We start from the raw sequence: 13,945 nt of genomic DNA, 5'->3' as shown, positions 1-13,945 counted from the left end.
ATACGATTCCGGGTGTGTTTGCAAATTCAATCTGGAGTGCAAGAGTTCGCTCTGGGCGTTCGTAAATTCAGAGCGTTGTCAGATTGTCAGTTTGGAAATTCAAAGCATTTCACATTCTGAGCGCTCAGAGCCCACACTGGACGACCTGGCCCGAAGAGTAGGGTTGATCCGAGCGTTTTGACTCCACAAAAGCAATCAAGCACCCAAGCTAAACTGGCTAACTTTCTAGCTACTTTCAGACACAAATGAGAGAACACCTCAATCTGACCATTTTACTCGCCCTGGCAGAGCTGTTTTCGTGTTATCCAGAGCATTGGTGACTGTAACTGTGGTGCTGGCAAAAAATGTATTATGCATTTTTTGCAGAAGTTACGGTTGTAAAATGAATCAATTAATCTGCGCTTTGGTACACTCAGATGAGAGTGCTCTGAAATTGGAGTAAATAGCCAGAGAGAAATAACAATGTCCATAGAGAACACACAATGACTATACCACTTAGCTAAGTCTGATGTATAAATAGCCAACTAGATTTGCGTTAGGTAGCTAGCTAACATACCGGTACATACTGCTGTAATGATATGCTACACGGATCGAAAGGATAGCGTAGCAAAGAAATTATAAATTAACTTGTTTGAAAATTCATTACATCGCTGAACATTTGTCATAATTAGTTAATGCAATGAATTTGTATCTGCTCTCGTCTGACTTCGGCACCATACTTTATGCCATTTTCTTAAAATCTGAAAACGTTGTGAGGCCACGCCCGTTTTCTGAAGAATTGCATTTTGGGCCCTGAAAGCACGGAAATAATGTCCACTATTTTGGCTCATCTGGCATACTAACTATATCCATACTATGACCAGTAAACATACTACATTTACATCACAAGCAGTATGGTTACTGCAGTTAGTATGAGTATTCGAACACAGCTCTAGTTCTTATGAATACCAATGACATTTCAACTACATGGCTGTATTGAGCAATAACACAGCACCCTGAAAGCACCATGTCAACAGTTGTGGAAGATCAGGTCATGTGAACTGAAATTGTTAGGACGGTACTTTATTACTGTTGTCTTTGATTTTCATTGGCTGTAAAAAGTTTTCCACTTCACAGTTTTAGCTTAATAACATATGTATGGTTAGATGTATGTAGCTACTGATTTTGTGTAGTGATTTATAGGCTATTGTAATCAACTCTGATATACCATTTGTCAACTCGAATATGTCATTTGAAACCGAAAGGTGTATCATCAAATACCATTTCTACAAAAGCCAGCCTTTCTTTCTCTGTCCACTACTGTATTCCCATACCTCATATTGAAAAATGAGCTGACATAAAAAAGTGTGATAAACCCTACAGTTTTTCTTTTGACTGCATTCTAGAAAAGGTAAATAATTAAGCTACATGTGCTATTGAAACATGTGCTTTTATAGAATGAAACAGAAGTTTACAGAACTGCGTCTGAAAGTTAAATTCCTTTAATATTCCAAATCAAAAGTAGACGTAGACTATTTCTCAATTAGCCTAATATTAGAATGAGTGTTCAAATTCTTCATTTTTACTTCTAAGGATATAACACACACATTTTTCTACAATAACATATGTAGTTGGACCTGCACTGTTAGCATTGCTTTTGGCTGATACGACTGCTTTAGTTGTTTCCAAATAGAATGTTACTTTGAAATAAACAAAGTAAAAACGGACCGAGATGAAGAGGTCAAGGCGAGAGCATTTACTCCGCCCAAGATATGTCTGCGTGAGATAAGCCCATTTTTTTTTCAAATTACTTGAGGATTATGATCGAATACAAGTTTCGTAATGTTTAAGCTTTTACAAATGTACTGATATAAGTGGATGCATGTGGCATTCCCGGAAACTTTGAGAAAAAGTCAGTTTATTTGTGAGCGGTGTTCACACGCGTACCTCCTCTGTCATTGGCTAGAATGCTCCCACCTGATCTTGCCTGTCTTCATTCGTTGAGCACATGTATTTCCAGTGTTAGAGTGGTCACTCGGCTCTCTTGTCAATATAATAAATACTCTTTGTTTTAGGTCATGTGTATGAGTGGGCTCGTCTTCAAATGACCCGCCTCGTTCCTGTTGGAATTCTAAAGGTGATTGGCTACGCTCTGTGAGGGTGGATTTCACTGACGCATTCCGTTTGGAACAATAAATAGAGCGACCAAGGATCCTTCCAGTTCACAAGTCTGAGAAGACGCATGAAGAAGTTCTTGCTTCAACAGTGATTGAACGGAACTCCTCTGCCTTCGTCCCGCAATAATCGAACATTCCGGATTGATAACACATCACTGACTTGAACTGTAATAGCAAAATAGTCTAAGAAACTCTATTTTTATACCTTTCATTTTGATATTAAAGAATCTGCCGAGATGGAGTCTCAGATCCGCCAGAACTATCACCACGATTGCGAAGCTGCCATCAACCGGATGATCAACTTGGAGATGTTTGCCTCCTACACCTACACTTCAATGGTAAGGAGTCTACCAATATGACCGTTCTGTTGATTTACCTGTGTTATTATGCCTGGGCCTAAATATCTTTTCACTTGACTTTTCTGTAGTCCTAGACAATTAATAGCCAATCTCAACTCCGTGAAGTACATTTGAGTTTTACTTGGCGAGGCCATTAAGAGCCTTCGGGTAGATATAGCTTTCAAATGAAGCCGGGAATCTATCCTACCTTGGTCAGAGCGCGAAACAACTCCTTCACAGGTTAAATGTCAGGTTACCAAGTAAACGGACTAGACTGATTCATCCCTATATCATCAAGCTTAGTTGCCACAACAAGATCAGAATGTTGTCGTATTCTTTTTCTTCTAACTATGTTTATCCACCCAGGCTTTCTATTTCTCCCGTGACGATGTGGCTCTGCGTGGCTTCGCACATTTCTTCAAGGAGAACAGCGACGAGGAGCGGGAGCACGCCGACAAGCTACTCTCCTTCCAGAACAAGAGAGGTGGACGCATTTTACTCCAGGACATCAATGTGAGCATCGTGGAACACATTTCAGATTGTAGACTGTTAGAAAATGTCTTTACTCCATGGAGGAGAGTGTCCAGCATTAAGTTGATCTAGAGAACCTGGCAGTAGTCCTAAACATACTGCTTCTAACCACTCAACTGTGAGGGGTGTAACTCTGTTCACTTTATCCTGACCTTAATGTCTGCTAGTAGTCCTCAACACTTCTATGCTCACTCTGTCCTGTGTAGAAGCCAGAACGTGATGAGTGGGGCAATGGGCTGGAGGCCATGCAGTGTGCTCTGCAGCTGGAGAAGAATGTGAACCAGGCCCTGCTGGACTTGCACAAGATTGCCTCTGACAAGGTTGACCCCCATGTAAGTTATGGTGGAACCACATGTATGTATCACATTGATTACAGTTACTGTCCCAGGAGATAATCAGGATTTTGTTGCTCTGATAACTAATGACGCAGGATTGTGTGACCTGCTTCACACGCACACAATGCATAAGGGGCCGCAGGTTGTCTAGTGGTTAGATCGTTGGGCCAGTAACAAAGGTTGCTGCATTGAATCCCCTAGCTGACAAGGTAAAACTATTCTGCCCCTGAACAAGGCAGTTAACCCACTGTTCCACATTAGGATCTCATTGTAAATAAGAATTTGTTCTTAATTGACTTGCCTAGTTTTAAAAGATCAAAGCTGGAAACAAATGATCTGTCCTTATGCCATTACCACCAGGCTCTTGTGTTACTGTATCTACAATGGTCTGTATTCATTCTCTTGTCTGACCTGTGTTTTCCCTCTTTAGCTGTGTGACTTCCTGGAGACCCATTACCTGAATGAGCAGGTGGAGGCCATTAAGAAGCTGGGAGACCACATCACCAACCTCACCAAGATGGATGCTGTCAAAAACAAGATGGCAGAGTACCTGTTTGACAAGCACACCCTGGGAGGCCAGAGCTAAACCACTTCCATCCCCAGGCTACAGCCTCAGACCAGGATCCTGGCTTCTCTGATCAATCCTACTGGCTTTGCATTTATAGGGAGGGGAGTGTTAAACTGGTGCAGTGCAACACAGCTGTAACATTGGTGTTTTTGACAACACTACTGTATTGGAGGCAAGGCATCTTGTTAAAACAATAAAACGTTTCACTGAAGTTTTTGTTGATATTTTCTATGTGTTGACCTGTAGTAATGATGTTGTAACAGTTTATTCAGGTTCTTTGCTCTTTTACTGAGTATCTTCATACCAGTGATAAATACTGACAATTGTAGACCTACTAGTGGCTGAGGGTCATAACAATAAAAGTTTAACAAGAGTTTAGTGGATGTTACCTCTTACCACAGAGGGTTTCCTTTACCTTATCTTATAATAGTGCCAGGTCAATTAAGAGCAGAAATGATCATCTCTAGGGTCATAGGGGTTAAATAGTTACCTTCAGTGGATTTACACCTTTTCTCTGCATCACAAGTTTATTAGACAGCCTAGAGGTCAATCAAACCTGTTAGCCAGCTGTTATGATGCTTTATTTTTTTAAGTGATTGAGAGTTTTGCTCTTACTGACACCAAATTCTTTACTCTTGTGTATTTATGTTGGTAATGCCAATTGTTCCCCTACATCAAGTAACTGAATGCTCCAAATAGTAACGAGTCAAGCCTCTTGTTCACCATAAGGGGCTTATTGGAGCTGTCACGCGGACTCAGAGCTACTGGTAATTTACTGAATGTTCATTTTGGTAATTGATATACAAGCGTAACTTAAACTTTAACTGGCAGAGATATTGATAGACATTGTTAATGTGTCCAGAGTATATGAGTTTCAAGTAGACCACTTGGTTAAAGGGGAAAATAGCCTAATGTGAAGTGTGTAATCAGCAATTGCTACTTTTCACAACTGCCACCATCATTTAAAACCAAGACGTATTGTCATGGTAAAATTGAGTAAATTTTTATGGTAATGGTATTCACTAAGTTGGTTAATATTTAAGGTAAAGTTTCACAACTGTCGTTCTATTTGAAAACATATTTAACGTGTAAAAAGGCCATACAGAGGGCCAGAGTTTTGTGATAATTTGACATACCCAGAAAGGCCTTGATGGCATCTGATTAAATTGCATAATCCTTAATTTACTAACATTTGCATTTATGGATCCCTATTAGCTGATGTCAAGGCAGCAGTTACTCTTCATGGTCTGTCAAATTAAAGGCAGTTCTATACAATAAAACTAAAATTACATTCTAAAACAGATTTCACAACACATTAAGGTTTGCCCTCGGGCCACTGCTCTACTGCCACATCTACAACACAAAATCCATGTGTGTCTATAGTGCAAATGTTTCTCCACAGTCCTCGATGTCCAATAAATTGTATTTTTATCTTTTAAATCTTATTTTACTGCTTGCATGAGTTACTTGATGTGGAATAGCATCCATGTCATGGCTCTCTGTAGTACTGTGCACCTCCCATAGTCTGTCCTGGACTTGGGAACTGTGATGAGGCCTGGTGGCATGTCTTGTGGAGTATGCATTGGTGTCTGAGTTGTGTGCTCGTAGATTAAACTGACAGCTGGGTGCATTCAACATGTCAATAATTCTCACAAATACAAGTAGTTATGAAGTAAATCTCCACTTTGAGCCTTGAGAGATTGACATTTATAATATTAATGTATGCTCTCTGTGTACATTTAAGGGTGAGTCGTGCTGCCCAGTTCTTGGCCGATTGTAATTTTCCTAAGTCCTTTTTGGCACCTGACCACATGACTGGACAGTAGTCCAGGTCCGACAAAACAAGGGCCTGTAGAACCTTCTGTCGTGTCTTTGGCTATGCCATATTAAGTGATATGACATGCTATTCTATAAAATAATTTATCACAAAATAATATTTTTTGAGCTGTTATCTTCCGAATAAACTCTTAAAGAACCAGTAATATTTTACATCAATATAGCAGTCAATATTAATCGTCACCTTAATTCAGTCTCATCTGAAAGTTGTAAATTCTTGGTTATCTTCACGAACCCTGGCTAACAAGTTGAATCAGCAATCCAAAATTGAGTTTAATTATTTATGTACTAAATACCGAACTAATCACATAGAATTACATATACAAAGAATGAATTATACCACGATTACAAATTACGTCATAAAGGAAAACGTACCAAGCGGGCGGAACAGATATGACAGCTTGTTCCACAAAAGAAAAGGGTCTGGGTTTGAGTGAAAGAGTGGGAAGACTGAGTAACAAAGGAAGAAGCTGTGCTATCATAAATACAGTATCTTATGCATTCTAAATTACCGCCCATTTGGAAAAGGAAAATGCAATAAATATTTACTCTGAGCCGCGCTTCGGTAGGTTGGTGGTAGATGGAAGGCCGTGTTGCCCAACCTAGTCCTTTGTCCTTTGAAGAATGTCTCTGCTGGTAAATTGGATACGTTGTAGTAACGTCATTGTGTGGTAATGTTCCTTCCTAACCTGCGTTTGCAGCTGCTGTTGCTAACTCAACGGCTAGGAGGTATCACTTCTGTAGTGAATAAGAGTTCAAAGTTCATACCATTCACAACCAAAGCTCACAACGATGTTGGCTTCGTTCTGTAGTTATTATCTGAACCCTTCTGACATCGGACTGTCGTCCTCACATCCTCGGAACAGGAGGTTATATTGTCGTCAAGGCTTTATATAGGTAGGGAGAGGAGGGCGTGTTTGAAAAGTTTTATAGCCCATGTCCCTTCACAGGGGCGGGCCACTGATTGAGCAGAGCCCTACCTTATGAAAACCCAAATCTCACATTTTAGCTAAAATCACATTTCATCGCATCACGAATACTTTCATATTGAAACATTTAAATTGAACAACAATTCCATGTGAATCCGATAACTCTGATGTGTAGACTTTCCACTGTAGAGTTTGTCATCTTATCATTGATGAGAATGTCTCAGATGACAACCGAACTGACATGATATTCCTTAAGTACCACCGCATATGTTCAATTGGTCGGATTACCAGAATATAGTTCATTTCCCGCCACCTTCTGATGTTACCAGAATCTCTATGTTAACCAAGGGGTTTGCAAATGTAACATCAGTAGAGAGAGGAAAAAGGGGGGAAGAGGTATTTATGACTGTCATAAATTTACCCCCAGGCCAACGTCATGACACTACCTTGTTGATAGAGTTGTTAAGAAGGCAGAGCTTTGCTTTATTATGGACAGACCTATCCCAATCTAAGCTACTGTTGTATCAGTAGCTAAGAACATGTTTTGACCATGACAAAAGTTTTGTCTCAACTTGTTACATTTCCACATTATTCATTACAAGATTTAGTTGAGGTTTAGGGTTTAGTGTTTTAATTGTATGTCCCAAATACAATGCCTTTAGTTTTTGAAATTAATGAATTTAAGACTAACTTATTTCATGCCACCCATTCTGAAACTGACTGCAGCTCTTAACTGTTGCAGTTATATCACCTGCTGTGGTAGCTGATGTGTATAGTGTTGAGTCATCAGCATACACAGACACACAGGCATCACTCAGCGCCAGTGGCAAGTCATTAGTAAAGATTGAAAAAGTAAGGGTCCAAGACAGCTGCTCTGGGGAATGCCTGACTACCTAGATTATGTTGGAGAGGATTCCATTAAAGAACACCCTCTGTGTTCTGTTAGACAGGTAACTCTAGATCCACAATACATTTGGGGATGTAAAGCCATAACACTTACGCTTTTTCCAGCAGCAGATTATGATCAATAATGTCAAAAGCTGCAGAGAGGTGCTTTATTTATTTAACTAGGCAAGTCAGTTATGAACAAATTCTTATTTACAATGACACCTACCCCAGACAACACTGCCAATTGTGCAGTACCCTATGGGACTCCCATTCACAGCTGGATGTAATAAGGTCTGGATTTGATCCAGGGACTGTAGTGACACCTCTTGCACTGAGATGCAGTGCCTCAGACCCCAGTGCCACTTGGGAGCCTTAACAGAACATCTCCCACAATCTTTTAGTTTCCATATGTGTTATTTCATAGTTTTGATGTCGTCACTATTATTCACATTGTAAAACATAGAAAACCCCTTGAATGAATAGGTGTGTCCAAACTTTTGACTGGTCCTATATTCTGGAGACATTCCCCCCTCTTCCCAAGTAAATAACATTTTTTGCCTTCTCCGCTATAGAAGATTATAGCTCAGACTGAATGTCAAAGAAACTAAATGATGATATTCCCATATGCAGTCATGTCTTTCAAGGGTATATTCAGCTTGTTTTTTTGTGCTGGTATAGTGCTGGTATAGATCACTGTATGTAATCGGATCTGTTTTATTTTATTCAAAATCTTAAGTTGCCATTTGCTTTTTGAAATTGTCTTCAGTAAAAGGTAGGCCTATGGCATGCCCTCTCATACCCCCTGAATTCCAGTACTGGTTTTAACTTAACAGCCCTTCACTGACATGGAGGGAGGCTATTTAAAGAGTGCATGGTGGGTGGAGGAATTGAACAACAAATCTATGGATATAGCAGCCTATAGCCTAATTCTGTCTGTGAAACAGGTAGAGCTTCCTCTTGTTTCTTAAATATGAAGAAATAGGCTCCAACACAAAGCCCTCTTGTTGTTAGTAAAGTCTAATTAAATGAAGACGGTTTAAATGAATTATTCCTACTCTTATTTGTCTATTTTCAGCACCATCAGCTGTCTATTTCCAATTGATTGTGCTGCGAATGTTGCTTCAAGTTTCAGCACCACATTGAAAGTAACTAAAATCTGGCTTGTTGTGATGTCAATAACTTGTATAAAGACATCATGGGAAAGAAACATATTGTTTTTCTTCAAATCAATTATAGTAGTAGCAAGCTATCAAAGTTGAACTCCGGTCCTCAAATGCTCTCCTTCTCAAACTGAACAGAACATAGGCTATAGGCTAGTCTAGGCGCAAGATATTGCATTTTTGGACGAGGCCTAATCAAAAATAATTTTCTGAGGAATTCTTTGACTCTCCTCCTGAACTGCCACTGTAGGCCTACACAGCACAGCACTGGTTAGGCAGCAAAAGAAAAGGTTTTGATCAGCAAGGGCAGAGCAGGCCTCAGGGTTGGAAAGTCCGTTGCAGTGTGTAAATCAGGCTAGTTTTATTTACGCTATCCCAGCAGCTATCTTAGAAATATAACTTTGCTCAGTGCTTCTCTGAGCATGCACTTCGTATCCTGTAGCCTATAGGCTATGAATCATTTGATTGAAACCACGCTAAATAGCCTATTGGCACACGTCATATTTCACGCCCAGCAGAGAATCAGGTGGAATCGGGCATCGATATGTTGCCGAATAAGCAACTAATTCTTAAACACTGAGAAATATTGTAGTTTCATACATTTCAAATTACATGACCTTCCCCTGGACTAGATTTTAAAATAGTAAACCCTTCCCTTGACTGAAATTGAAAAAGCAGGTACCCACCCGGTACAGTTTTATCCATCTCTTAGCATTACAATTCTATCATACTAACTAAGACTGTTCTTAAGTTAAAGTTATAAACAGGTTCTACAGGCCCTTGTTTTGTCGCACTTGGACTACTGTCCAGTCATGTGGTCAGGTGCCACAAAAAAGGACTTAAGAGAATTACAATTGGCCCAGAACTGGCCTGCACGGCTCACCCTTAAATGTACACAGAGAGCTAACATTAATATTATGAATGTCAATCTCTCATGGCTCAGAGTAGAGGAGAGATTGACTTCATCACTACTTGTATTTGTGAGAAGTATTGACGTGTTGAATGCACCCAACTGTCAGTTTGAACTACGACCACACAACTCAGACACCTGTGCATACCCCACAAGACATGCCACCAGGTCTCTTCACAGTACCCAAGTACAGGACAAACTATAGGAGGTGCACAGAACTACAGAGAGCCATGACATGGCTACTATTCCACATCAAGTAACTCATGCAAGCAGTAAAATCATATTTAAAACCATAAAAACACAACATATACACTACAGATACACACACACATGGATTTTGTGTTGTAGATATGTGGTAGGCGAGTAGTGGCCTGAGTGGGAACCCATTATGTTTTGTGAAATCTATTTAGTAATAAGGTTAGTTTTATTGTATATAACTGCCTTTAATTTGCCGGACCCCATGAATATTAACTGCTGCCTTGACAGCAGCAAATAGGGATCCATAACAAATATTGGTAAATTAAGGAATATGCAATTTAATCAGATGCCATCAAGCTGGCTTTTTGGGTACATCAGATTACAAATCTCATGCCCTCTGTGTGGCTTTGTGTAACATATATTTTCAAATAGAATGACAAAGCTGCGAAACTTTACCCTAAATATAAACCAAGTGAATACCATACAAACATACTAAATTTTACCATGTCAATACTTTGTTGCACAAAGAGAAAAGTTAAGCAGTTGACAATGCCATCGCTGGTTAGACAGTTCCCATTAGCCTATTTTCCCCTTTAACCAAATGGTCTGGCCACCAGAAACTAATTTACTATATCTATATATTGAAATCCATATTCTTTTCCATTCAAGTGTTAAACTTTAACTTGCCTGTTAATTACCAAAATGAGTGTTCAGTAAAGTAACAGTAGCGTTGCAACCATATGACAGCTCCAATGAGACCCTTATGGTTAACTTGAGGCTTGTAGAATCATTACTATTTTGAGTATTCAGTTCACAATTTGCTGTAAGGGAACTATTGGAGATTACCAACTGAAATAAACATGGAGTGAAGATGTGTCGATAAGAGCCGAACTTCCCATCACTAGAGAAATGTGCCATAACAGCTGGCTCACGGTTGATTGACCTCTAGGCTGTCTAATAAACTTGTGTTGTGCAGAGTAATGGTCTACATCAACTTAAATTAACCATTTAACTCCAATGGAGCGAGAGTTGACAGCTGGGTCCTTAATTGACATGGCACTATTACAAGAAACAGTAAAGGACAACCTCTGGTCATAGGTACCGTCCTTTATAAAAACTCATGTTAAAATTCTATTGTTATGACCCTCAGCCACTAGTAGGTCTACAATTATCAGTATTTATTACTGGTTTGAAGATGCTCAGTAAACGAGCAATGAACCTGAATAGACTTTTACAACATCCATTACTACAGGTAAACACTTAAAAAAATATCACTGAAGTTTGTTTATTGTTTAACAAGAAGCCTTGCATCCAAAATACAGTATAGTGTTGTCAACAGAAACATCAATGTCACAGCAGTGTTGCAATGAACCAGTTTAACATTCCCCTCCCTATAAATGCAAAGCTAGGAGGATCGATCAGAGAAGTCAGGAGTCCTGGTCTGAGGCTGGAGGCCGTAGCCTGGGGATGGAAGTGGTTTAGCTCTGGCCTCCCAGGGTGTGCTTGTCAAACAGGTACTCTGCCATCTTGTTTTTGACAGCATCCATCTTGGTGAGGTTGGTGATGTGGTCTCCCAGCTTCTTAATGGCCTCCACCTGCTCATTCAGGTAATGGGTCTCCAGGAAGTCACACAGCTAAAGAGGGAAACACAGGTCAGACAAGAGAATGAATACAGACCATTGTAGATACAGTAACACAAGAGCCTGGTGGTAATGGCATAAGGACAGATCATTTGTTTCCAGCTTTGATCTTTTAAAACTAGGCAAGTCAATTAAGAACAAATTCTTATTTACAATGAGATCCTAATGTGGAACAGTGGGTTAACTGCCTTGTTCAGGGGCAGAATAGTTTTACCTTGTCAGCTAGGGGATTCAATGCAGCAACCTTTGTTACTGGCCCAACGATCTAACCACTAGACAACCTGCGGCCCCTTATGCATTGTGTGCGTGTGAAGCAGGTCACACAATCCTGCGTCATTAGTTATCAGAGCTACAACATCCTGATCATCTCCTGGGACAGTACCTGTAATCAATGTGATACATACATGTGGTTCCACCATAACTTACATGGGGGTCAACCTTGTCAGAGGCAATCTTGTGCAGGTCCAGCAGGGCCTGGTTCACATTCTTCTCCAGCTGCAGAGCACACTGCATGGCCTCCAGCCCATTGCCCCACTCATCACGTTCTGGCTTCTACACAGGACAGAGTGAGCATAGAAGTGTTGAGGACTACTAGCAGACATTAAGGTCAGGATAAAGTGAACAGAGTTACACCCCTCACAGTTTCAGTTGAGTGGTTAGAAGCAGTATGTTTAGGACTACTGCCAGGTTCTCTAGATCAACTTAATGCTGGACACTCTCCTCCATGGAGTAAAGACATTTTCTAACAGTCTACAATCTGAAATGTGTTCCACGATGCTCACCTTGATGTCCTGGAGTAAAATGCGTCCACCTCTCTTGTTCTGGAAGGAGAGTAGCTTGTCGGCGTGCTCCCGCTCCTCGTCGCTGTTCTCCTTGAAGAAATGTGCGAAGCCACGCAGAGCCACATCGTCACGGGAGAAATAGAAAGCCTGGGTGGATAAACATAGTTAGAAGAAAACGAATACGACAACATTCTGATCTTGTTGTGGCAACTAAGCTTGATGATATAGGGATGAATCAGTCTAGTCCGTTTACTTGGTAACCTGACATTTAACCTGTCAAGCAGTTGTTTCGCGCTCTGACCAAGGTAGGATAGATTCCCGGCTTCATTTGAAAGCTATATCTACCCGAAGGCTCTTAATGGCCTAGCCAAGTAAAACTCAAATGTACTTCACGGAGTTGAGATTGTCTAGAAAAGTCAAGTGAAAAAGATATTTAGGCCCAGGCATAATAACACAGGTAAATCAACAGAACGGTCATATTGGTAGACTCCTTACCATTGAAGTGTAGGTGTAGGAGGCAAACATCTCCAAGTTGATCATCCGGTTGATGGCAGCTTCGCAATCGTGGTGATAGTTCTGGCGGATCTGAGACTCCATCTCGGCAGATTCTTTAATATCAAAATGAAAGGTATAAAAATAGAGTTTCTTAGACTATTTTGCTATTACAGTTCAAGTCAGTGATGTGTTATCAATCCGGAATGTTCGATTATTGCGGGACGAAGGCAGAGGAGTTCCGTTCAATCACTGTTGAAGCAAGAACTTCTTCATGCGTCTTCTCAGACTTGTGAACTGGAAGGATCCTTGGTCGCTCTATTTATTGTTCCAAACGGAATGCGTCAGTGAAATCCACCCTCACAGAGCGTAGCCAATCACCTTTAGAATTTCAAAAGGAACTCGGCGGATCATTTGAAGACGAGCCCACTCATACACATGACCTAAAGCAAAGAGTATTTATTATATTGACAAGAGAGCCGAGTGACCACTCTAACACTGGAAATACATGTGCTCAATGAATGAAGACAGGCAAGATCAGGTGGGACCATTCTAGCCAATGACAGAGGAGGTACGCGTGTGAACACCACTCACAAATAAACAGAATTCTTCTCAAAGTTTCCGGAATGCCACATGCATCCACTTATATCAGTACATTTGTAAAAGCTTAAACATTACGAAACTTGTATTCGATCATAATCCTCAAGTAATTTGAAAAAAATGGGCTTATCTCACGCAGACATATTTTGGGCGGAGTAAATGCTCTCGCCTTGACCTCTTCATCTCGGTCCGTTTTTACTTTGTTTATTTCAAAGTAACATTCTATTGGAAACAACTAAAGCAGTCGTATCAGCCAAAAGCAATGCTACAGTGCAGGTCCAACTACATACGTTATTGTAGAAAAATGTGTGTGTTATATCCTTAGAAGTAAAAATGAAGAATTTGAACACTCATTCTAATATTAGGCTAATTGAGAAATAGTCTACGTCTACTTTTGATTTGGAATATTAAAGGAATTTAACTTTCAGACGCAGTTCTGTAAACTTCTGTTTCATTCTATAAGAGCACATGTTTCAATAGCACATGTAGCTTAATTATTTACCTTTTCTAGAATGCAGTCAAAAGAAAAACTGTAGGGTTTATCACACTTTTTTATGTCAGCTCATTTTTCAATATGAGGTA

At 40.1% G+C, this 13,945-nt stretch overlaps 2 protein-coding genes across 2 annotated transcripts; one reads left to right on the top strand and one right to left on the bottom strand.

The window, feature by feature from the left end:
• The first annotated feature begins 2,140 nt into the window (after positions 1-2,140).
• Positions 2,141-4,139, top strand: LOC135555951 (ferritin, middle subunit-like). The gene is made up of 4 exons (XM_064988768.1): positions 2,141-2,494; positions 2,861-3,007; positions 3,232-3,357; positions 3,791-4,139. Exons 1-4 carry the CDS (start codon positions 2,393-2,395, stop codon positions 3,944-3,946), a joined length of 531 nt encoding a protein of 176 aa, XP_064844840.1. The 5' UTR covers positions 2,141-2,392; the 3' UTR covers positions 3,947-4,139.
• A 6,979-nt stretch (positions 4,140-11,118) lies between these two features.
• Positions 11,119-13,179, bottom strand: LOC135555947 (ferritin, middle subunit-like). The gene is made up of 4 exons (XM_064988764.1): positions 12,767-13,179; positions 12,272-12,418; positions 11,916-12,041; positions 11,119-11,483 (listed from the first exon to the last, which is right to left on the bottom strand). Exons 1-4 carry the CDS (start codon positions 12,866-12,868, stop codon positions 11,328-11,330), a joined length of 531 nt encoding a protein of 176 aa, XP_064844836.1. The 5' UTR covers positions 12,869-13,179; the 3' UTR covers positions 11,119-11,327.
• Between the last annotated feature and the right edge of the window lie 766 nt (positions 13,180-13,945).

The sequence above is a fragment of the Oncorhynchus masou genome, chromosome 15 (genome assembly GCF_036934945.1).
Source record: "Oncorhynchus masou masou isolate Uvic2021 chromosome 15, UVic_Omas_1.1, whole genome shotgun sequence".
Taxonomy (NCBI): domain Eukaryota; kingdom Metazoa; phylum Chordata; class Actinopteri; order Salmoniformes; family Salmonidae; genus Oncorhynchus; species Oncorhynchus masou.
The sequence above is the reverse complement of the archived record's forward strand: the minus strand, read 5'-3'. Positions and strand labels throughout refer to the sequence as shown.